We start from the raw sequence: 24,440 nt of genomic DNA, 5'->3' as shown, positions 1-24,440 counted from the left end.
ATACCATTTCTCCTGCAGGTTGTGTATAGATGAGCTTTCCCGTGGGCTGGATTAGGGGATTGTTACTTCGGGCCAGGCTTTCAATCTTGCTTCTTCTCATTTATGGGCCTCTTGGGCTTTAGTGGGGAAAATCCACTTACACCAGTAATGGAGGAAAGCGAGAGAGGATAGGGATACTTACAGTGATGAACCGATGGAGAGACTGTCGTCGATAGTGACTGCGGTGCGAGAGAGAGGTGAAAACAACGAAGGCACCCAACAGTCGAAGGGAGGGAGACGCAGGAGCAATGAGCAGCAACCAATAAGAAGAACAATTCGGGATGTATATTTGGGAATTCACTGTAGCATATGAATTTTACTATCCTATTTTAAGGATTCCAATGAAGGAAAGTTTGGGATGAAAACCTTAAACTCTCTCATATTATAAGGAAAAATGAAGTTTAGGCACCGAATGCAGAGTTTATAACTTTATCTTTTATAAATACAATTTTTCTAATTAGGTAAAAAATAGTAATAATAATGATACTAGTAAAATAATTATAATAATAAAAGGGTCGGACGGATGGCCGGTGAACAGACCTAGAAGACGCAGCCCGCCGGATCCGGATTGGCTTTTACGGCGGAACCCATGTCCTGATTCGGGTTCTTCGGTGAAGAATCGGAAGAGCAGAGAGAAGGCGGTGAGTGACGATGGAACAGAATGAAAAAGCAAATAGAGCAATTCACGATGGAGAAGAGGTACAAAAGATATGGAGTTGGGGAGCAGGAACTGACGGGCAGCTGGGCACTGGCAAGCTGGAGGACGAGCTCCTCCCTCAACTACTTCACCTTCCTTCTCTCACCTCCTCTGGACCCATCTCTCTGCTTGCCTGTGGCGGCGCTCATGTCATCGCCTTGTCCTCCGGTGCCACATTCTTTCTTTTTCTCCTACTCCAAAAAAGGAAAAAAATCCATTCTTTCTCTTCTAACTATATGCTTTTTGTTTCTTTAGTTGTTCTTAGAATCTAAAACTGGTTTAGTTGATCCTAAAAAATTAGTCAAAATCACTTCGTAGGTGGGAGGGTGCTGACTTGGGGAAGGGGTACGTCTGGTCAACTTGGCCATGGGGAAATGGTTAATAGCTTGTATCCTATGCCTGTCACTTCCTTGCAAGACTACTTTATTACCCATGTTTCTGCCGGCTGGAGCCACTCTGGTTTTGTTTCAGGTTCGTTCTCATGCAATATTTCAGTTCGGAGCGGGAGTGTGATGTTAATTTTTTTTTTGATAAGTAGAGTGTGATGTTAATTTTGAAACCCAATTTGTTGTCACTGAAGATTGCTTTTGATATTTGTTATTCTTCTATCATTTTAGATAGTGGGTGCCTTTTTACTTGTGGAGATGGCTCCTTTGGTCAGCTTGGGCATGGCGAATATCGCTCACATTGCTCTCCTGTAAGAGTCTCATACTTTTTGAATGAGCATGTAAAACAAATGGCATGTGGCATGCGCCACTCGCTCGTCTTGTTGGAAGGTAAATATGCATGGTAAATCAGTGTGCTGTCAGTGGTAACGTGCTGTTATAGCATAGAGATGCTGTTTCAATAGGATGTGTGATATGTGTTCCCCCTATACGTTCAAAGACTTGTGTTTCATTTATAAAACAAAGAAACCAGCGATAGATGAACCAGAAAGATGCATTTTCATCAAGAGTTTCTTCTGTGGCTTGGTTAATTCCTTGATCTAGCATATGATAGATGTATAGAAAAAATAAATGATTTGTGGCTGAAAATAAAACGAGGAGAAAGTAATGATCTAGAGACAGCTTTAAAAAATGATTATTTTCTGCCCTCTTTTCTAGTGGCATTGGATTTGGTTGAGAACTTTGAAGCAAGAACTGGAGGAAAAAATTAGACTAGTATGGATATATGCTACATCTATGAAGGAGTAGAAGTCCCTATCGTAGGAAAGCTTTACCCAATCACCCTCGTCCACTTCAAGCTCTAACTAACTAGCATCAATCTGATGCAGGATCTCAAGTTTATGCATTTGGGTCCGGGAAGCGTGGTCAACTAGGTATCTCCATGAATAGGATTAAATCTGTCAGTCTTCCTGAAATAACTCATGGATTGGAAGATGTGAAAATTATTAGCATAGCTGCAAGTGGAGATCATAGTGCAGCATTATCTGGTGAGTCCATATTTTCTCTTGCTTGATACAAGAAAAAAGGTAGAACATATAATTTGTACATAAACATTGATAGCATATCTTACATACATGTAGATCATCGAATCAGCTGAAAACTTTATATCGAATGGTAAATGCTTTTTACCCAAGGAGCTTCTAGTGAAGCTGATTCAAAGTTTTGTTTTGACCCAATGTAGAATCAATTTCGGGTTCTACATTTATTCCACCCAGTAATTTGTTATTGTTGCTGGATCTTCTATGTTGTGTCAGTTGATGGGCATCTTTACAATTGGGGAAGAGGGTTCAGTGGCTCTCCAGATTCTCACTTTCCTCAATTTTCTTCTTCATCTTTCATGTTTACTAGAGCCGCTCTTGGATGGAACCATGCATTAGCATTAACTGGTATGTACATACATATCCTTTTCATCAATTCTCTCTCTCTTTCCATTTATCTTCTGTTCTTAAGTAGCAATCTTTGGCACTTTAAAAAGGTGATGCAGAAGTTTTTATGCTCGGTGGCAACTACCATGGAGTCCTTGGTGACCTTGAAAAAATGAGACCAGCAAACCAGTTGCCTGGTAAGGTATCTTATTGGCTGGGAGCATCTAATCATTCTGGGAACTGGTTTAACGCTCTACCTGTCCCATAAACAGACTGGTTAATGACTAAGTAGCTGAAATTTGATAGTTCTGATGATAGGAAACTGCAATGGCTTCACCTGTTAAGCTGTTTAGTCTCTAACTGCCAACAGTCGTCTAATATATCATTGTGGTAGTTGATGATTTACTTGTTACAATAGACTCAGTACTTTGTGTCTTTCTGTGTGCTCTGGAAGATTCAAGAGAAGCTATTCTGGAGAAAGTAGCTGGTCTTGATGGGGTAAAAATTCTGCAGATTGCAGCTGGAGCTGAGCACTCTGCTGTGGTAACAGGCAAGTTTATCATCTTTATTGTTTTATTTCTTTTTTTGTAAATTTTTAATTCATGTTTCTTTATGCAGAGAATGGAGAAATAAAAACATGGGGCTGGGGTGAACATGGCCAACTTGGCTTGGGGAATATTTGTGATCAAACTAGCCCTCAGGCAGTGAGTCTGAGTGGCAATACCAACAGAGCTGCTAGCTTCAAAGTTTATTGTGGAAGTGGGTTTACATTTGCCATAATGCATCCCTGCGACCTGTCCTAAACCTGATATAACCATGTATGTCGGGGAAGCTGCCCCTTTTAGTGGTACCCCCATGTCTTTCATGGTGATTGGTTGAAGTAAATGGTCCCCACATCATAATCATCGTTCTTATATGGTGTTGTTTTTTGTACATCATATGAATACTTGGGTTATAGACATCAAATGTACAGCCAATGCAGGATGCTTATGCATTGCATGCTTAGCATGCTAATTTTAGTCTTATGTTCGTGTAACAGTTTATCTACAACTTTGAATATTGGTTCTTCTACTACAGCTATTGTTAATGCTTTCGCTTTAGCTATCGAATATAAAATGCAATCTATTTATAAATCGCATCCTTCTATCTATACTAGCCGAAAGTCTACCCCATCCCCAACCAGAACCGCTTGGGAGAGACTCCGAGTCTAACCAATCAATTTAAGCATACACTTCTATCATAAATATTTGAAGGTGGTTTCCCACAGAAAGAGATTACCACCACCACCACCCCCTTCTTTGAATTCACCAAGTCGTCAAAAACCTCCATTTCAAGGGAGGTCACCTCCGCCTCTGCCGCCACCAACTTCATCAAGGTTGGAATCCTCACTGACGCCACCAATATGAAGATCAAGGCCGATGTCATCATTAATTAGGGGTGTGCAACCGGATCCCGATCTGAATGTCAAAATCGGGGCAGTTATCCAGATTGTAACTGGATATCCAGATTTTTTGCATTTTGACTTAAAATCCGTATAGATCTGGGTTATATCCAAATTTAATCCATGTTTTTTAATATATTTAAAAAAAAAGACTTTAAAACTTTTAAAAAAATTATAGCACTTTTTCTTAGAAAACAAATTCTAATATCATCTTTAATTGCCCAGAATTTTTTTTAAAATAATTTAAACACTTTCTAAAAGTTTGTTTAAAAAATAAATTAAAGAACAAAATAAATAAAAAGCAAAATAGATAATATTGTTGTTACATCACAATATAAAACATAAATTTACAAATAACAAAATAAATAATAATACATCACAACTAATTAAACTAACGCAATGCTACTACTCTTCAAATCTTGAATCTGAAATTGGGGGAAGCTGCACAAGGGACATACAAGCATCCTCCAACAACCTGATGACAGGAAACATGACAAATAATTACCAGAATGCAGATATATTAATAGGACATATGCTTTGGTAGCTTTACAAAACTACTAAAGCCCTCAGCAACAAGCTAGATACATATACTGCTCATTAAACATAAATACAACAGCAAATATAAAGAAAACAGTAGCAAATTTCTTGTTGAAAGCTATTTTGTGTTGATTTTTGTGTTTCTGCTATTGCCTTGGTTTGGTGGCGAGTGGCTCACCAAATTCAAAACATATTTTTGCATAGAAAATAAGCAATATTAGAGAGGCTTTCGAAAAAGAAAAAGAAAAAAAGAAAGTAACCCATCCCCATTTTTTTTCTTTTTGGTGTTTTCATCTCATTTTTCATAACAAATACAAAAAGAAAGTACCTTACATTATGCAGCTGCCATTTCAGCCTTAGAACATGGGCTAACTTTAAGAGATTAGGTAAAAGATAACACAACAGGAAATGTTATGAAAACCCTTTCAAATTTTATCAATAACGAAGCATAAGGTTGATATTTTAGACATTGACAAACTTGGGTTAGTTGGTTTTTCTCTACAACCTTTTGTCAAACATGTTGTGAACAACTCTCTGTTTAACTCCAACAACAACATACCTTACATTTTGTTTGGCCCAAATTTAACACACAAACACCCCTACAACATAGAGAGATAATGATAGCAACTTCAGAAACTCTTGATGAACGCTTATCTGGGATATGAATGCAAACAGAAATTTAAAAAAGAAAACAAAAACCCATTTTTGGTTAAATGTCTTCCTTCATTTCCCATAACCAAACAATGAAAAGCGAAAATGAGAATCCATCCAGCACTCATCCAAAACAACAACCCGATATTTAATTTTTCTGCTCATTTATATATATATATATATATATATATATTCTCATCAAGCAAACAATAAAAGAGAGATGACCATACTGATCAAATTTCGGGACATTCGAGAGAGACCGATAGTGTTGCAAACTTGTAGATACAAACATACGTTTTTGTTGGAAGATTTATAAAAAAAAAAAAAAAAGCCCAAAAGGCAGATTTATAAACATAGAAACTTAGATCTTCAAGCATAGAAACTCAGATCTATAAACACATAAACTTAGATCTAGCCAAAGTGGGAAACAGAGGAAATATCCACTAAATCTGATGGCACAAACAAAACCTCAACAAGAAATTAGAGGCACGAGCTAAAGTAATCAAATAAGATGGGGAAAAGAAAGGGGAGAAGACAAACTCTTTCTTGTTGAGCTCTAAGACGGCAAAGTGTGATAGGCTGTCAATCTCAGCGCTATTCTGAGAACCCTTGCAGTCGTGAACCCATCCAAACTTCATCTTTATGAGTTGGTCGTCGACGAACCTAGACAACATGCCATGATGGGTCTGTTCTGATGACTCTAAAGAGAGGGAGAGACAATCGAGACTGAAGAGTGGGAGAAAATGACTTAGGGTTTTGGCCAAAGAGAGCAAGGGAGAGAGTGAGTATCATCTGGAGGCTGGGAGTCTGGGACGTTTCGGCTTGACGTAATCATAATTTTGTTTAAGTAGTGTAGTTACGGGTAACCGTATGGCCAAACTAGATCCGTGTCCAGATCTGGACAATTACAAATTTATTCTAACCGTATAGTATAATTTGGACGGTTAACCGCCCTGATCTGCAGGATATCAAGTTTTGGGACCGGACTGGACTGGATAAAAATCTGGTACGGAGGCACAGCCTTACTATTAATGCCACCAGCGTCGCCATACATGTTGATGTCATGAAGGAAATAGTTAAAAGTTCTTGTTTGCTTTACTAGTATGGTTGAAAAAGAAAAATTATTTTGAGAAGTTTTTTCCTTGAATATGGTTTCCACTATATATTAAGCACTATATATTAATATAACATATGTTATTTTTCTATTAATAAATAAGGGATTTTCAAGTTAATTAATCTCTTTAATAAGATTTGAGAAATATAATATGCTTAGAGACAAACTCTGATAGTCTGGTCTGAGCCCAACCCCCTAATTCCTCTACACGTAGTCTTGCAGTTGGTCAGCCACTCTTTATTTTCTTATTTTTTTTTCCATATTGAACTGAAATGGGAAGTGAGTGGGTGAGATAGCATCGGGGAGGACAAAAAAATGTGGGAGGAAATTTTGGGGAAGGAGGAAACAGTCGGGGTGGGGGAGAAAGAGAGGGTAGAAGGGCACTTACCAAACAATGCCGTTTTACTTTTCAATTGTAGGGTTCTTCGTGGGCCTAGGCCTGGGTGTTACATCCATACTAACCAGTATGCACGATACAACCAGCAATGAAGGTTTCCTTCGGTTCTCAGGAGGGACAAACATATAGATATGTTTTTTCATAGATAGTGAGTTGAAGATGAAAGTTGAAAGTTAAATAAAATATTGTTAAAATATTATTTTTTAATATTATTATTGTTTTGGTATTTGAGAAAATTGAATTGTTTATTATATTTTTTGTGAGAATTTAAAAAGTTATAATGATTAGATAAGATGAGTGGAGATCAACTTTGAATCCAAACAGGGCCTTTGTTAAAACCTAAATGAAATGCCAACTTTCCAAAATTAAAAATTTATCGATGTTAAGAATATAATACAAATAATAAAATCTACCTATTTCCATCAGTTTAAGGTTTTGGGACAAATGGTGATTTTAGATGGTATCAGAGTAGAGGTCATGAGTTCAAACTAGCAATTAAATATTCTACGTATTGGGCCTACTCATTGAGGAATAGACTAGCTCATACGTGAGGGGAATTGTTAACAAATATAATACAAATAATGAAATTTACTGCGTCTCATCAAGTTAACATTTTGAGACAAGTGATGATTTGACAATCGACAATCACTGGACAAGAAACAAAACAATCACTTATTAAAAGAAAAGAAAAGCAGTAAGTACCCATTTCATTTCCACTTGCGGGTAATGTTTTTATAATCAAAAGATTGAAAAGAAAGAGTATCTTAGACTGCATGTAGGTAGTGAGGTAATATCAGATATTCTATAAATAATAGTGAAAAAATAAGGGTGGCTCTATAGTCACAGCTCCCAGCTCCCGTTGGGAGCTACCGTTAGCTATATTATCGTTCTTTCTTTTTTTGCTTTTTCTTACATGTATTTTTTAATTTTTAATATTTTTTAAAAAATAAAAAAAAATCATAATATTATTAAAAACCTCTTCCTTAATTACCAAGTAAAAAAATTAAAAAATAAAATAAAAAATCACTGCGGTAAATCCAAACGGTAAGAATGAGTGATAAGAGTAGTATTTTTCAAAAAATAATGAAAATGTAATGATAGAATATTGAATAACAGTGAAAAATAGGTGAAAAATAATAATAAAATAATGAATAGTAATTGAGTATTCTGAGTGTGCAAGAGAAGCGAGAGAGAGAAATGATATTTGCAATCATGAGTGTGCAAGCACCATGCAATCATTTTAAAAAAAATGAGTAAATACGAAATTCACATGAAAAAAAATTAAATTTTTTTAGTGAATTCCACTCTTTTCCAAAAAACTTTATTTACGTACTTCACGATTGTATCTGTCATTACTTAGCGAGAAAAGGAGGAAATTAGGGTATTTAAGATTGAGATGATAGTGTGTGAGTGCATGCTCAAGTGATGAAAGTTTGAGGATATATGTTTGGATAGTGAGATAAAAATTTTTGTTTTAAAATGAAAGTTTAAAATATTATTTTTTAATATTATTAAATATCATATCATGTATGGGCTTTTGTTTATTGAGAAAATAAAAATAAAAATCCAAGAAACTTGTAGAAAAAATTGTATTCCTAATTTGCATAAGATTTGGATTTGTTCTCTCTTCCTGTATAAATCCTCCTAGTAATCTTCCTGTGCCGTGTATGGTTCTTTTTTTTTTTATCAAAATCCTCCTCTCTTGCCTCTGCACTGCAGAAGCAAAACCTTTGGTCTCCAAATCCCATGGCTCGTGCTTCCCAAACTGTGTCTTCCTTGTCATGCACCGCACTATCTCAAACTCCATGGCTCATGCTTCCCAGTGACCAAGAAGACGATAGTGTTGATGCTCGTTGCTTCCTCAGCCTCGCAGAGAGTAAGACTTACAAGATAAAAAAACGTGTTCGACGGGCTTCCTGATGCTTGGTGCGTGGTCTCTTCTCACGGTTGGATGGTGGTTTTGGATCAAAGAGGAAACCCGCGTCTGTTTAATCCCTTCTGTAAGGCTGAAGTCGAACTTCCGGCGTTTCCTCGTGAGATGAAACCCAACGTTGGCGAAACTTACTTTGTCGAACAGTTGCGGAAGATTTTCATCGTCAATGTTGTCGTGTTGTTCATGAACCAATCTTGCAGAGTGGTGGTAATCTATGGAATCCATTCAAGGCTTGCATTCTACACCCTCGAAGACAACACTTGGAGAGACCTTGGTGACGAAGGTTACTGCGATATCATATGCTACGAGAATCAGCTTTCTGCACTTATAGACAACGGTTTGATTGCAGTATGGGATTTTCGTAGTCCTAGCTTTTCCCACAAAAATTATCAAACCTTCTGCACCAGTTTCCGAAGTTGATTATCACTACGAGAACTTTCCACGAAATAAGTTTTTCACTCAATTGTACTTGGTGGAATCATTGGGAGGTCTTTTGCTTGTCGATCGGATCGTCGGCTACTTTGTTAATTCAGAGGGGATAGTAGTGGATGAATATGATCTTCTTAGTCCTGACGATATGCACCCTTTGGTTTGTCCATACCGAACAAAGCTATTCAATGTCTATGAGTTAGATCACAAATAGGAGACATGGAAGAAAGTGGAATCTTTAGGTGATCGAGTGATATTTGTCGGTGGAAAATACTCCATGTCGTTGTCCATTCGTGATCTTGAAGGATGTGAATCGAATAGTACTATTTAATTCTCCGATGATAACTGGAATCAGGTGGATGAGGATTACTTGTATGGCGGTCATGATTTTGGCACGTTCAACTTGACAGATGGAAGTTTTGAAACACCAGATTATTGTTCTAAGTTTGATCCACCACCCTTTTGGATAATTCCTGCCCCTCCCCTCGACGTTGAAGATCGCTAGCAGGCTAGCAGCCATGCATGACAAATTAAACAGTTTCCTAGCTAGCTAGCTAGCTAGCTTCACTACAAGAAAATTGTTTATTTATGGTTAGTTAATTTCAGCGAAATGACTATTTACAGCTAAAATGAGTCTGTTTTGGTGACAAATAGTCTTTTCGCCGCAATTAAATGACCACAAAAGCCCTTTTTTCTTGTAGTACTTCTTGTTTTCTATACATGGTTATAACTAGATCCAATATATTTTTTATTGGAACTGAATCCATGAAATCATACGAATCCATGTCTCGTATGATCGATCTCATGGATTCGGTTTTTATTTTACTTGGAACCCAACAAACTTTAGTCGGTTCTCACTTAATTTGATCTACAATACGTCTTTAATGCGACTGAATTTTGTGTTTTTAAAGAGTTTGTACTGTTTTAAGTTTTATGTGTTAAATATTTTAATTGAACATTAATAATTGGATTTTCGATTTTTTATGATCCATAATAATAAAATAATAATAATTGAAAGACATACATTTTTCCATCTCTAATTCGGTAAAGAATTTTACTGACTATGAGACAATGATTGCCCTAACAACTTAGCCTCCAAGTCATGTCTCCCGATAGCTAGAGGTTACATATAATGATGTTGTAGGTGAGAATCCTTAACCCATCAATATTATTTATAGACTTCTGACCATCAAGAAATCTAGAGACTTGTGTCCTACTGTGATAAGATATAAAGTTAATTTTATCCCATGTGACTCATCAATTAAGTGATAAGTATTGAACTATTCTAAACCTATCAGGATATGAGTGCATGTGGGACATAGAGTTTCAATAAAACTCTTACATTATGTACTTAGGTTGATATGTTATGTAGCTCTATGATTAAGGGATAAACTTTATCGCCCAAAAAAAGTGATTAAATTTATCATTTTAGTAATTTAAATTGTTGATATAAATTATATATAATTCGATATGAGATCCAACGCTCAGATTCAAACCAATCACAATGTGTGAGTCGTTGTATACAATAGAAATTACTTGTCACTTATGTTCCCATGATTAATCTGCGTATTAAGGATACGTTTCAATTTCATTAATTACCTTACTTAAAGATCAAGACGTGAGACTTTCTGTAAGGATATTTATTTTTAACCTGTATCAATTGATGACATGGATTTATATGAGTGGTTTCCTGAATGAGTTTCGACTTTACACATAAGAAATTGTGTTAACATACCACGCGTATAGTAGAATTCATTATAACTTTAAAAAAAAATTAAAACGCCAATTATTTTTTAGCATAATTGAAGAATCAAGCTGGCCTTTTGACCAATGGGCAAGACTGAATGACAATTCAATAATATAAGAAAAATAATAATATATATTAAAGAAAAGGAAAATAATAAGTAATAATATGGATTTCCATATATCCAAAATTTAATTACAAGAAGTCTAAAATAAAATATCGTAATTAAGCTTCTATTCGGTGCACATTATTTTTATGACCTACCTGAAAACAAATATAATTAGCAAAGCTTTTTCTTTCTTTTTTTCTTTTTACCTTCAAAATCTCAAGGCTACAATGAAGAGGAAGAAGATGAAGAACGATAACAGATTATTTTTTCCATTATTTTTTCTTCTTTTTTCTTTTTACCTCCAAATTCGAGAAGTACTACTTTAGAACTATCATAGGAATAATTTTGTTAATACTCTATAGTACATTGAAAGGAAACAAAATTTGTTCTAAATAATTTGTCGTTAAGGTCGAGCCTTGAAGTCCATATGTTTATTTTTTGCTTTCATGATTCTCTCATTTTTATTATATTTTCTGATATCAAAAAATCCAAATTTGTCTAATTTTTTTTATTCACTTTTATTTTCGAACCTTTCAGGTGACTACACCACCTCAAATCTAATTCAACAGCATTTGTTTTTATTTTTTTTTTGTTTGAAAAACCAAATCCAATCTATAAAACCAAAGGGATACAAGGAGGGAGAACCCATAACGTTACAATATGATCATAGATGGAAATGACATCTTTTGCTAATAAGTGAGCTATAGTATTGCCATTTCTCCTAACATGAGAAACCTCCCACTTGGCAAAATTTTTTAGACGTTGTTTTGCCTCACATACAAACATACTTGCACTATTCAACCCTCTTTCTCCCTTTTAAGAGCATTGATGACTTGTAAAGAATCATCCCCTTCAATAATCACTTGAGATAGACCAAGCTTCATGCCAAACTGTAATGTTTTAAGGGCTCCAAAAGCCTATGCTAGTAATGGATAAGGGAAGAGATGTTTTTTGGTCCTCATGGTGGCAATGATTTGACTAGAGTTGTCCCTAACTGCTACTCCCACTCCAATTACTCCTTTGGCCTTGCCAACTGCATTATCCCAATTCATCTTGAGCCAGTTTGGCGGAGGAGCCTGCCAATCCTCATCTGAGGTACAAGCATGCCTGCGGTTCTGTCTGGAACTCTCCTCATTTAGCATCTCCAAGAGACCTCTTGCTTCCTTCACAACCACATTTGGGTGAGCAAAGGACCCTTTAAAAATAAAATTGTTCCTTCTCCACCATATCTTCCTGGCAACCACGACAAACTCCTGAATGAGTTGGTAATCCATGGTCTGAAATAAGGCTTCAAGTATTTGGAGCATGGATATGTATGGGAGGTGGCATTTCTGTAATCTTTTTGAACACTGACTCCAAACATCCTTAGCTGATTCACACCTCCATATAGCATGAACTGAGTCTTCTTCCTCCTGGTTGCAGATAGGACAGAGGGGATCATCAACTATTCTCTTCTTAAAGAGATTTGATTGGGTTGGAAGGGCTTCTAGGCAGGATCTCCAAATGAAAACTTCATCACTAGGCTGTACTTCTAACTGTTATAGCTGCTGCCAAGCTGCTTTGAAGGAAGAACTGCTTGAAGCTTGACTTGAGGCATGTAGACTTCTCTCTAGTTCCTTGTGGTAAGCACTTTTTACTCAAAAATCACCTTCTTTTGTGCATTTCCAAACGAGTCTGTCTCTACTGTTGAGTGAGCTTATGGGAGTTTTAAATATGATTTCAGCTTCTCTGAGATTAAAAATCTACTGCACCAGGGCACTATCCCATTTCTTAGTGATAGGGTCAATTAAATTGGAAATTGCTGCATTATTCTCTAGCACACTAACATTACTTTGGACCCTACTAGGATTTGGATAGATAATCCATTTATCCTTCCATATCTGCACTTGACTCCCATTTCATATCCTCCAATATGAACCTGTCTCAACCAAAGGTCTAGCTGCTAGGAAACTTCTCCAGACATAAGAGGGTTTCGATCCTAGTTTTGCTTCTTGAAAGGTAGAACTTGGATAACACTTAGCCTTCATCACCTGAGCAGCCAGAGAATTTGGATGTTGGATCAGCCTCCAACATTGCTTGGCCAACATAGCTTTGTTGAAAGCCTCAAGATCTCTAAATCCCATCCCCCCTACTGATTTGGCTTTTCCCAAATTTTCCCATGAAATCCAATGGATTTTGTGTTCATTGCTTTGCTGCCCCCACCAATAGCTGCTGAAGACACTATTGATTTCTTTAAGCAGGGATTTGGGAAGTTTGAAAACAGACATTGTGTAGGTAGGTAGTGCCTGGAGTACAGCTTTTATGAAGACCACCTTCCCAGCTTGAGACAGCAATTTAACTCTGTGATTACTAATTTTTTATCTGATATTGTCCAAGATACATTTAAAAGTCTTGCATTTGGACCTTCTAACCACTGAGGGCAAACCCAAATATTTTTCATAAGGCATGCCATGTCTTACCCCCGCAATAGATAAGATATATTGTTGTGTGACCCTTGCTGTATTCTTACTAAAAATGATGGATGTTTTCTCCAGATTAAGCCTTTGACCCGAGGCTAATTCGTAAGTTCTCAATAATAATAAAAAGTCTACCCCATTCAATGGCATCAGCCTTACAAAAAAGGAGGTATCATAAGCAAAAAAGAGGTGGGATATCTTTTGCAATAGGAACCCCATGAAACAATCCCTTTCCTTCAGCTTTACTAAGAAGACAGCTAAGGGCCTCAGCACATATGATAAACAGATAAGGTGAGAGGAGATCACCTTGTCTTATGCCTCTAGTTGGATGAAAATGTTCTTGAGGGGTTCCATTAGCTAATAGTGCATATGAAACTGTCTCAATACATTTCATCACCATTTCAATTCACTGATTACAAAAACCCATTCTGCACAGCACAACTCTGATGAAGTTCCACTCTAGCCTGTCGTATGCCTTGCTCATGTCTAGTTTCAGTGCCATGTAACATTCTTTGCCTGTCATTTTAGACTTCATCGTATGCAAGGCTTCAAAGGCCACTATCACATTGTCAGAAATGAGTCTATTAGGTACAAAAGCAAACTAAGAACTAGATATGATGAGAGGCAAGACAGACTTAAGTCTGTTAGCTACTACTTTAGAAATGAGTTTATACATAACATTACACAGGGATATGGGTCTGAATTTTGTAACTTTGGTGGGGTTCTTTTTCTTGGGAATTAAAGAAATGAAGGTGTTATTAACAGCACAAATGTTACCATTTGAATTCAGCACCTACGGGATAGCTTCACATACCTGTTTACCAATGATGGGCCATTGTTTCTAATAAAAAGCAGAAGGGAAACCATCTGGTCCAGGAGAGCTGAGGCCCTCCATTTGAAAAAGAGCCTCTTCAATCTCTTGTTGAGTGTAGAGTCTTGTGAGAGTGGCATTCATTTCTTCTGTAACTCGCGGCTCCATAGATTCTAAACATGTAGAGATATTTTCTGGTGAGGAGGTGGAAAAAAGTTCTTTATAATAAACTTGGGAGAGAGAGCTAATATTCTCTTTGGAATGCACTTCCTGCCCATCATCATCCACCAGCTTCTTGATCATGTTGTTTTTTCTTCTGAGGGAAGCACATTGGTGAAAAAACTTGGTGTTTCTGTCACCCTCTCTTAGCCACCTCTGCGTAGCTCTCTGTTGCCATATGAGATTATCTTCCTCTAAAAGTTTGTTTATAACCCTCTGAACTTGCTTGATTTGTTCATTAAGGTGGCCTTTGTTCTCTTTTTGAAGTTCAGTCAAAAGAGCCATATTCTCTAACAACTGTTGTTTCGAATTGTCCCACCTTCATTTATTCCATAGCAAGAGCTTCTGTTTGAACTGGTTAAGGCCTTCATTAATAGCATCCAGTTTATTCTCAGACTCCTTATAACTTAGCCATGATTCCTCCACCAGGTTTTGATAGTCCTCCCTTAGAGCCCAATTTGCTTCAAATCTAAAAGGCTTATCCTTCTTGTTCCTATAAGCCTGACTTTCCTCAATGGTAACCAGCAGAGGGTAGTGGTTTGAGCTCACGGTTGGGAGAGTAAATACTTCTGAGTTAGGGAAAGCCTTAGCCCAAGTAGCATTACAAAAGGCTCTATCTAACCTTTCTTTGGTAAAAGCTTCCCCATATCTTCCATTTGTCCAAGTAAATTTGTTGCCAATAGAGCCCATGTCACAAAGTTCACAGCCCTCAACAACATCTCTAAAAGCCTCAATCTGACCACTTGGTCTCAAAGCCCCTCCCCATTTCTCTCCATAGCTAAGTATCTCGTTAAAGTCACCAACACACACCCACCCTATGGCACTTCCAGGTTTAATAGCTTGAAGGAGTTGCAACTTTCCTTCCTTTTAGTGATAATTGGATTTTCATAGAATCCAGTTAGCAACCATTCCTTATCCTCCTCAGCCCCATTTACCATAAGAGAAATGTGGTATTGAGTGTATGTGTGCACTACAGCTTCCATGTCTTCTTTCCAAAGGAAGGCAAGCCCACCACTCCGTCCTTTGCAATCAATGACAAAACTATTATCTAATTTCAAACGTTTTTTTAGGCTTTCAATTTTGGTTCTCTTGCACTTTGTTTCCATAAGGAAAACAAAAGATGGGGACTTTTTAAGCACCAATTGGTGCAAGTCATGAACTGTCTGGGGGTTCCCAAGCCCCCGACAGTTCCAACTGAGGCAATTCATTGGTCTTGGTGGGGCTGTTCCACAGCCTCCACCATGTCAGAATGAGAGGAAACAAAGTTGTCATCTTCCTCAACTTTGATTTTCTTTGTTGTGATCTGGCCTTCAGAAGCCAACAAAAGCTTTCTATCTCTCTTGTTACCTGTATGTAAGCATGAGTTTACCCCTTCACCCAAAGAGCACCTCTCTAGGCAGATGTCTCGAGCCCTCCTCTTCCAGCTAGCAGTTTCTTGACCTGTTCAAGCACTTTTACTTAGTTTGAGAAAAACTGGTCAAATTCATGAATCTGGTTCACTAGATCATTCGAGGTTTCAGGAACCTTTTGTGGTCTTTTGTCAAAGCTGGGGTCAAATCTAGTTTCTTTTGCAACAGTATTACCAGTACTAAATCCTGAATCCACCACTCCCAGCATGTCACATGTCTCCTCAACTTGGTCTAAAGGCACATTAGCTGTCTTTTCCAGTCTTCCCATACTTCCCTCTTCTAGCTTTGGTTTTGACTTTAACATATCCCCTAAGACCTGCCCTTTTTCCCCTGCCATCACCTTTTTCCTTGAGAGTATATGTTGCCTTAGCAGGCGTTTGACACCACTCCCTGAAATCTGCTTTGCCAATTATATCCTCAACCCTGACCTCCCCTCTCTCCCAAAATAGTTGTGAATTAGGCTGAGAAGTTTGAGTAACAGTTTCACCATATCTTTTGAACTGCAACTCACTCTCCCTTACTATAGGAGCTCTTAACCAAGCCCCATATTGGGCCTGCCCATCACCACCCGTACCATTTGAGCATGAATTGTACGAGTGTTTGATGATTCCACATTTGAAACATAGAGAGGGCAGTCTCTCATACTTGAAATACACTCATGTTTTCTTACCCCCTGCTATGATGAACATACCCCTTAAAAGAGCTTTGGTTATATCAAGTTCTACCCTTATTCTTAGAAACTTGCCCCATCCTATACCTCTTTCATCTACATAAACTTTAATAACCCTTCCCAAGCTATTACCAATCTGGAAACCAACATCTTGGTTCATACAGTCAAAAGGCAGGTTGTAAGCTTGGATCCAAAACTCTTCTTTGTTGAACTGAACTTCATTAATGGACATGGAGCCATTGAAAGTCTGAATGCATAGGAGCCATCTATCAAATGACCACGGCCTACCATTGATCACTCTATACATATCCTTTTTGCTATGGAACTCAACCAGGAACTTATTTGCTCCAACTTCTGAGAATTGTAGCCAGCTTTCACACTTCCAAACTTTTGACATGGTGTTCTTGAAGGCTTCCCTATTAATAGTTTTTTCCGCCACGATCATAACCAGCAAACAGAAGTGGTTCAGCTTCGTGGTATTCACTGATGGATGGTGTTTTAGTGCCACCCCCTCCTTCTCCTCCTCTGTTAGGCATAGCCTTTCCCATTGCTTTGACAACTCCTCCATACCACCTCTCTCAGACCAGCTCGGGCTAGCCCAAAGACTCACTCTATTCTAGATAGAAACCTCACTAATTACTAATTACTTATGACGGAGCGTGGGGCTCCGACGGAGAGATGGCGGTTGATCCGAGAATGTTTTCCCGGAGTCTGTCGAGGTCGCTGGACGAGAACATGATTCACTCTTACAAAATTTCTTCGTCGATGCCCAATGTGGCTTCGAGAAATGATTGGCTGGAGGAGGGCCCCAGCTTGATCAGCCACTGCTGGGATTTAGGGCCCGGGGTTTTGGTTACTCTCTGGACAAACTCAATTTGATTCCCTTGGGCCTTCGACCACTTCGAATGGATCAAAGAGACGGTATGCCTTATCATTTTCTGCTTGGATTCTTGTCGTTAAAGTTTGTAGTAATATCTTAACTGATACTATCATAAGTAGGGTCGTTACATTGGAATGGGTACGTTTGTTGTTCGTTGCTTATCATTCAAGAAAATCATGAGTATAATAGAGAGAAGATAATATGATACTATATTTTTGAAATGTCGAAGGTGGGTTTCTGATGATACTTGATATTTCTCATACGAAAAATTCTAGACATAAGCCCTACATCCTGCACACCACTTAAAAACATATGATTTTACTTTTTTACCCTATATTTTATATTGAATTGAAACATGAAATATAAGGATAAAAAAGTAAAATTACATATTTTTAAGTAGTGTATAGAGTGTAAGGCTTCTGTATAGTACAACTCTTCTCATCCACTTTCTCCCTCTTCAATAATTTTAGCTGGAAGAAAAGAAAAGAAAGAACTTATGGTAAGAAAAATCCACGAAAGGGGAAAAGGTAAAAGAAAAGAGAAAGAAACTTTCAAGTGAGATTTGCTTGTCTAGGCAGGAAAACGATGGCAAAATGTTTCCACAGTCGGGTTCTATTTTTTTTTTGGGTGAGTGAACGGCTATGTTTTTTATCAAATTGAACAATCATGAATATTTAGGCCGTTTGGATACAGAAACGATTTCATACATCTCATCTCATATTATCATTATAACTTTTTCAAATTCTCATACAAAATATAATAAACAATTCAATTTTTTTAATTCTAAAATAATAATAATATTAAAAAATATTATTATAACAATATTTTATTCAACTTTCAACTTTTATCTAAACTCATCTCATCTCATCTCACTATCCAAACGAGACCTTAGTAGCTAATGGATATATCACCAATATTCAGCGTCTATCGATAATGAGATTTGCTACTTATCATTTCCACACACCACACTTATTTTTATTTTTTTCATTTTTTAATTTTTAATTTTTGGTTTTATTATTCTTAAACTAATTAAATTCTTCTACTCATCATCCATACACTACACATTTGATAAGAGAAAAAATTAAAATAAAAAATTAAAATTAAGTGTAGTGTGTGATGTGTAGAAATGATGAATAAAATTTTTCATTAATTTAGCCAAGATCAAGATAAAAAGGCCAACCTTAGGCTCTCTCTCTCTCTCTCCCTTTTTTTTCTTGAAAAGTGGATATAATAAATTGAGTTTTTGACTCTGAGTTGATGTCATTTATCTTTTCGGAAGATGTTAGTGCATGCTATACATTTTAGAAGTTAGAAAGGAATAACTAAATAAACTGCTGTGTCAAAATGTTTGTATCTTTTTCTGTATCTTGCTGAATAAATTGAATACTTCATTACAAAAATTAAGGTGAAAAATAAAATTAAAAAATTAAAAAAATAAAAATCGATTCCTTATTCCGGTGTCAATATAGTCTTGATATATATTTTTTCGTAGGATAATAGTCTTGCTATTGCCAACATAAAGATCTAAGTGTTCATAATATTCAAATCATGTTCCCCCTGTTTGAGGATACTGTACTGGGTTGAGGATACTGTGCTGGGTTTTAAGTAACTTTTCAATTGAAGCACATTTTGGAATATAAATTGGACCTAGTTTTGTTTTCCTTTGGATCAATTTGTGAAACATTCTGGTATGGATTCCAGGATGGCATCTGTTGGTAGGCTAGTGACCCCAAGATCCCCTGGTTGCAATACTTACGATAATGCTGAAGATTCTGATGAGGAAGGAACTGAACTTGCGTATGGGGACGAAATGCTTTTCAACTATAGATATATAGATATTGGAACTGAACTCACAAATGCACAAGTACGTGAACTTCTAGTTACTAAGTTCTTAGTCTGGTATATTTAAGCTGGGCTTCTAAAACCATTGTATTTATTTTTATAATTATCAATCAGTTTAGGGAAAAGATGATAATAACTTCAATCTTGTGTCTATAGTTTGTTTTTCATTAGTGGATGAGCCACGTTAAGGAAAGTAACCTGTGTAATTATTTGGCCATTATTTCTGTTTCTGTGTATCAAATGGAAAGTACATTTTGCAAATTCAAGCTTCTAGGGGTTTTGCATTTGTATCCGAAATTACTAAAAATGATGCATCGCTCAATATAACAACAAAAAACTAACCCTTTTCCCTTCATTCAATTATGTCATTAAGATGGATGAAAAATTAGTAATGTGACACAAATTTGACAGCGGGAACTTAATGGAGGGTGCAAATGTTCGTTTTTGGTAGTTTGAGGTGTAGACCGTTTCTCACGGAGGCCGTTTGTGAGAACGAGTCTCTCGCTTCCTTAAGTGTAGGAGTCCTTGAAGTAGTCCACTCTGATTTATTCATCTTCATAAGACGTAGAAATTGATCCTATGAAAATCTGAGCACGTGGGACACGTAACACCAAAGCTTGATAGAGGCTTCGGCTATAAATACAGTGTTTGGTTCCCAGACTCACTCACTCAATTCTCTTCAGTCTTACACCATTTAATTAGAGTGGAGAAGAGTTTGGAAGTGCCAAACATCAGTGAGAAACGCAGCAAACCAGTGAATAGCATCAATGGCTGGAGGTATTGTTCTTGGCATTAAAAGCTATCGATTATTGTTTCTAAAGTGTTATTCCGTATTATAGAATCGTTTTTAGTCTTACATGAGGGTGCAAAGTGTATTTATCTCTAGGTGTGATTTTTTTTTTTTTTTATAAGTATCTGTAGGTGTGACTATGAAGAACAGAGGAGTTCACGGACCAATCGAAATGAGTGTCAGTCCTTTAGCAAAGAACCCAACAGATTGTAGTTATTTTTTATCTACAAGTGGTAACTAAACAGATTACTTACAATAAAATTGTTTTGCTGATCGATGGACTTGCAGGATGTAAATACAAACATTCCAAACATGTGCACTGCTCCGATAATGGATGATCGTGAGAATGGTATGCAAGATAACATCTCCAGGGCAACTGTTAGTGGAGCAAAAGCGGGTGTTGATCTTTGTGGAAATGGAAAGGTTGATGCAGCTTCAGTGCACATATTAGGAGATGATCCTAATTCTTCCAACACTAATTTACCTCTGAGAAAAACACTCCATGGTAGCTTTGACTTGCTTGTCCTAAACAGTTTAATGGAGATTTGTTTCTTGTTTCATCTCTTCCAAATCCTATTGACATTTGCATTTATTTTGTTATCTTGTTTGTTGACCCACTTATTGGGTGGTATTGCCATTTCTATACTTCTCGATTTCAATTAATTGGAGAGTAAATAACATGTCATCAATACAGAAACAGACCTGGTCAACCTTTTGAAGTGCACACTTGTTTTAGAGATATTATTTGAAGAGACTAATTGATGCATATTTTGTATGGAGAATGATTTGTGAATGTTTATATTTGCGTAAAACTTATGTCTACCGGGAAGTGGTTGAACCGTGGATGAGGGAAGTTGTGGTGGAATCTAATACATCAGAGATGAGCAAGGATCCATTTCACTTTGAACCTGCTGAAGCAACAGCTGTGAGTTATTCTTTCCTTGTTCATGGTGTGCAGATTTTTTTAAGATTCCAATGTATTAAATCGAGATGTATATTACCTTAAAATACAGTCATTCATTTGTTTGTTAACCTTTTATCTTATATTTTGGTTGTGGTTTTCCAAGCAGCACCATTTCAAAATGGAAAATGGAGTTGTTCATGTTTACACCAGTAAACATGGTAAGCATTGAAGTATTTATAGCTCAGTAAAAGTAACTATGCTTATTGAATACTTGATGATTATCCTTATATTTTATTAGATACTTTTTTATAGGTATATTTAAGCCTTATCTAATTTTTAACTCAGATACCTGATCTTTTCCCTGTTGCAAGTTCAACACAATTTTTTACGGATATGCATCACCTTCTAAAAGTTATGTCTATTGGAAATGTTAGATCTGTGTGCCATCATAGACTCAGATTTCTTGAGGAGGTACCATTCTGCAGCCTATGATTTGCACTTCTATTTTGTGTTTTTGATGTTAGCCCATGTTTGTAACATATGTCTGAACTTCATACAGAAATTCCTCCTTCATTTGTTAGAAAATGCAGACAGGGAGTTTCTGGCTCAAAAGAGTGCACCACACCATGATTTTTACAATATCAGGAAAGTTGACACACATGTGCATCATTCTGCATGCATGAACCAGAAGCATCTCCTTCGCTTCATCAAGTCAAAGCTTAAAAAGGAACCTGATAAGGTAGATTCTGTTCTCTTTTTTTTCCTCCCTCTCCAAACCCCTTTTTCACCGAGTTAGGTGTTTCAACCTACATTAGATGAGTGGAAATCAAAGAATGTTGCTTTACTATGTCTTCCAAATGCTGTCCCCCTTCTCAATTATATCCACATGTCTTTCAAAATTGGAAGTTGTCCCCCTTCTCAATTGTTGCTTTACACTGTGGCAGGTTGTCATATTCAGAGATGGAAAATATATGACCCTTAAGGAAGTTTTCGAGAGTTTGGACTTGACAGGGTATGTGCAATTATATTTCTCTTGATTTCTGCTTGTCAGAAGAAAGCCTCTCTCTCTCTCTCTCTCTCTCTCTCTCTCTATGTGTGTGTGTGTGTTTGTGTGTCTTTCTTTCTTTTTTTCTTGGGCTTCTAAATGTGTTTTCTCATGGAAGTCCTTGTTTGTCTAACTGAAAAGCAATTGCACTGCAGGCATGATCTGAATGTTGATTTGTTGGATGTACATGCTGATAAAAGCACTTTCCATCGATTTGACAAATTCAATCTTAAGTATAATCCTTGCGGACAGAGCAGACTTAGAGAGATATTTTTAAAGCAGGACAACCTTATCCAAGGTATGATTCACAGTTCCAGTTAAACCTGCTTGTTGCCTTCATAATCTTTGATGTTTGCAAACTAGAAAGAGAGTAATTGCATTTGGAGAAACTTTTGGAGCTAATTCTAGCTTTTCATTTGATCAAGTCTTTCCATTCCTTGTGCAATTGCTCTGTCCTCCTTTACTCTCTCTGGTTTACTTGTTTTATGAATTAATTTTACTATTCGCCATTATTTATGTATTGCAATCTGCAAAGCTGAGTGTTTGAGTGAACATTACAGGTCGGTTTTTGGCAGAAGTAACCAAGCAAGTTTTGTCAGATCTTGAAGCAAGCAAATACCAGGTTTTATCATATGGCGTTTGAAAGTATATAATGTCAAATTGATTTTATTTGGAATATTTTTCTGTTGGTGGCCCACTTAATCAATTTTACTGAAAGATCATGCAGTTCAATATATCTTAGTTTACCTTGTGGTCAAGAATAATGATATATTCATACAACTATTTTCAACTTTTGTGGATTTTGTTTTTGGTTTTGCCCATCTCTTAATAATGCCTTCATTTACCCGTTCCTGAGCACAAACCATTTGTTACTCCAATTAGACTCTCTTCTCCTTCTCCCTATCTCAAAATATTGTCACTTGCATGCTAAAGAGTTTTTTGTTTGTCACTTCAGATGGCAGAGTACAGGATTTCCATTTATGGAAGGAAACAAAGTGAATGGGATCAGCTGGCAAGTTGGTTTGTCAACAATGAAATTTATAGTGAGAATGCTGTATGGTTAATCCAGGTATCTAATATTGTCAGCTTATTAGTCTAGGATCTGCTGTATATGCGTGGTTATTGTTATGTACCATTTAAATATGGTACATAATGGTTATTTAAATATGGCTGTTAATGGGCGCCATAGAACTAATGGAATGGAGGTAAAAAAGTGGAGAGAGATAGAGAGAGATTTGGCATATCCATGTACATTTTTTTTTTTAATTTTTAATTCATATCTTGAACTGGTAATTAATGGACCTCATCCTGCACGCTGGAAAATCATATATAAAAGTAATATTGGATCATTTTATCTTACTTCAAATTTGATTGATGGATTTATCATTTATCTGAAAAGACATTTTTTATAGGTTTTTATCAGAAAAAGCATGGTTATGAATCAATACAATTTGGAGATTTATGGTGGTACAGTTATTTTGCACATACGAGAGACGAGCCAGAGATATTAAAGAAGAAGATTGCCTCTATTCTGTTGCAAAATGTTACATTGTATATATTTTTTATTTTTTATTGTATTATCAATGCAAGATATGTTTATCCTGCGCCTCAATGATAGGTTGGTTTGGGAGTTCAAAACTTGCTTCTATTCAGCTGTACCCTTCTAGAGGAATGGCTCTGGCGGTACCAAAATGAGAGGAAGGGCTTGTGGAAAGCTCTAGTAGATTCCAAATTTGGGTGTGCCTGGGGTGGATGGTATTCTGATGAAGTACATAAGCCATATGGGTTGTGGTTATGAAAGAATATCAAAAGAAGATTGGGGAGGGGGTGGTTTCTCTAGTCATACTTGGCTTGTGATGGGTGATGGTTCTAGGACTAGATAGATTTTGGCTTGAATTATGGTGTGATGGCAGTGCCCTCAAGGAAGCTTTCCCTAGTGTATAGTATATTACACATGCATGCCATGCCATGTAGCAGTCGAGCAGGTGTTTGTGTGGCTAAAAACCGCAGGTGGAAGTTGGAGAAGCTAAAAACTTTGCTTTTTGATATTTTATTTGTTGGTTAGCTTCTATAGATTGTAATGGGCTGAGTTTACATGATTTTTTGGTCTCTTTTTCTATTTCTACCTAGGTGTTTCTCTTGTATATTACCTTACCTGCACACTTGGGTCATTCCCTTTCTCAATAAAACCTTTGATTACATCACCTATTCAAAACAATCTGGAGCATCTCTTTTTCCAAAGAATCTTAATTGCCGTCTTCCTGGTAATTACATTTCCTTGATATCTTGCATCCCAATTGATCTTTTGCATTGGCTTTTGTGTTACATTTACCAATGCATTATCAATTGCAACTTCCTTTTTAACTTTTCAGTGAGGGAGTCGTAAGATTTGAATTAAATAATTAAACACCCCTTTTTCATAAGCTTAAACATGTGGAATAATTGGTGATTTAAAACAGCAATGGCATATTAATAGATAGGAGAGAGAATTAAGAAAGAGAATAGAAACAATG

At 36.7% G+C, this 24,440-nt stretch overlaps 3 protein-coding genes and 1 pseudogene across 3 annotated transcripts; 3 read left to right on the top strand and 1 right to left on the bottom strand.

The window, feature by feature from the left end:
• The first annotated feature begins 556 nt into the window (after positions 1–556).
• LOC108989827 (ultraviolet-B receptor UVR8) lies at positions 557–3,596 on the top strand. Its single transcript, XM_018963582.2, has 8 exons — positions 557–904; positions 1,055–1,207; positions 1,354–1,512; positions 2,010–2,168; positions 2,436–2,567; positions 2,657–2,743; positions 3,001–3,096; positions 3,165–3,596. Exons 1-8 carry the CDS (start codon positions 691–693, stop codon positions 3,347–3,349), a joined length of 1,185 nt encoding a protein of 394 aa, XP_018819127.1. The 5' UTR covers positions 557–690; the 3' UTR covers positions 3,350–3,596.
• Positions 3,597–8,432: 4,836 nt separating this feature from the next.
• LOC108989791 lies at positions 8,433–9,553 on the top strand (annotated as a pseudogene).
• A 5,155-nt stretch (positions 9,554–14,708) lies between these two features.
• LOC108989790 lies at positions 14,709–16,133 on the bottom strand. The gene is made up of 2 exons (XM_018963529.1): positions 15,912–16,133; positions 14,709–15,251 (listed from the first exon to the last, which is right to left on the bottom strand). The coding sequence occupies exons 1-2, from the start codon at positions 16,131–16,133 to the stop codon at positions 14,709–14,711; spliced, it is 765 nt and encodes a 254-aa protein (XP_018819074.1).
• Positions 16,134–19,048: 2,915 nt separating this feature from the next.
• LOC108989789 (AMP deaminase-like) lies at positions 19,049–22,248 on the top strand. The gene is made up of 7 exons (XM_035686220.1): positions 19,049–19,210; positions 20,267–20,483; positions 20,809–20,903; positions 21,228–21,353; positions 21,442–21,621; positions 21,827–21,894; positions 22,083–22,248. The coding sequence occupies exons 1-7, from the start codon at positions 19,049–19,051 to the stop codon at positions 22,246–22,248; spliced, it is 1,014 nt and encodes a 337-aa protein (XP_035542113.1).
• Positions 22,249–24,440: the final 2,192 nt, after the last annotated feature.

This window comes from Juglans regia, chromosome 16 (assembly GCF_001411555.2).
Source record: "Juglans regia cultivar Chandler chromosome 16, Walnut 2.0, whole genome shotgun sequence".
Taxonomy (NCBI): domain Eukaryota; kingdom Viridiplantae; phylum Streptophyta; class Magnoliopsida; order Fagales; family Juglandaceae; genus Juglans; species Juglans regia.
This window is presented reverse-complemented; position numbering and strand designations above follow the sequence as displayed.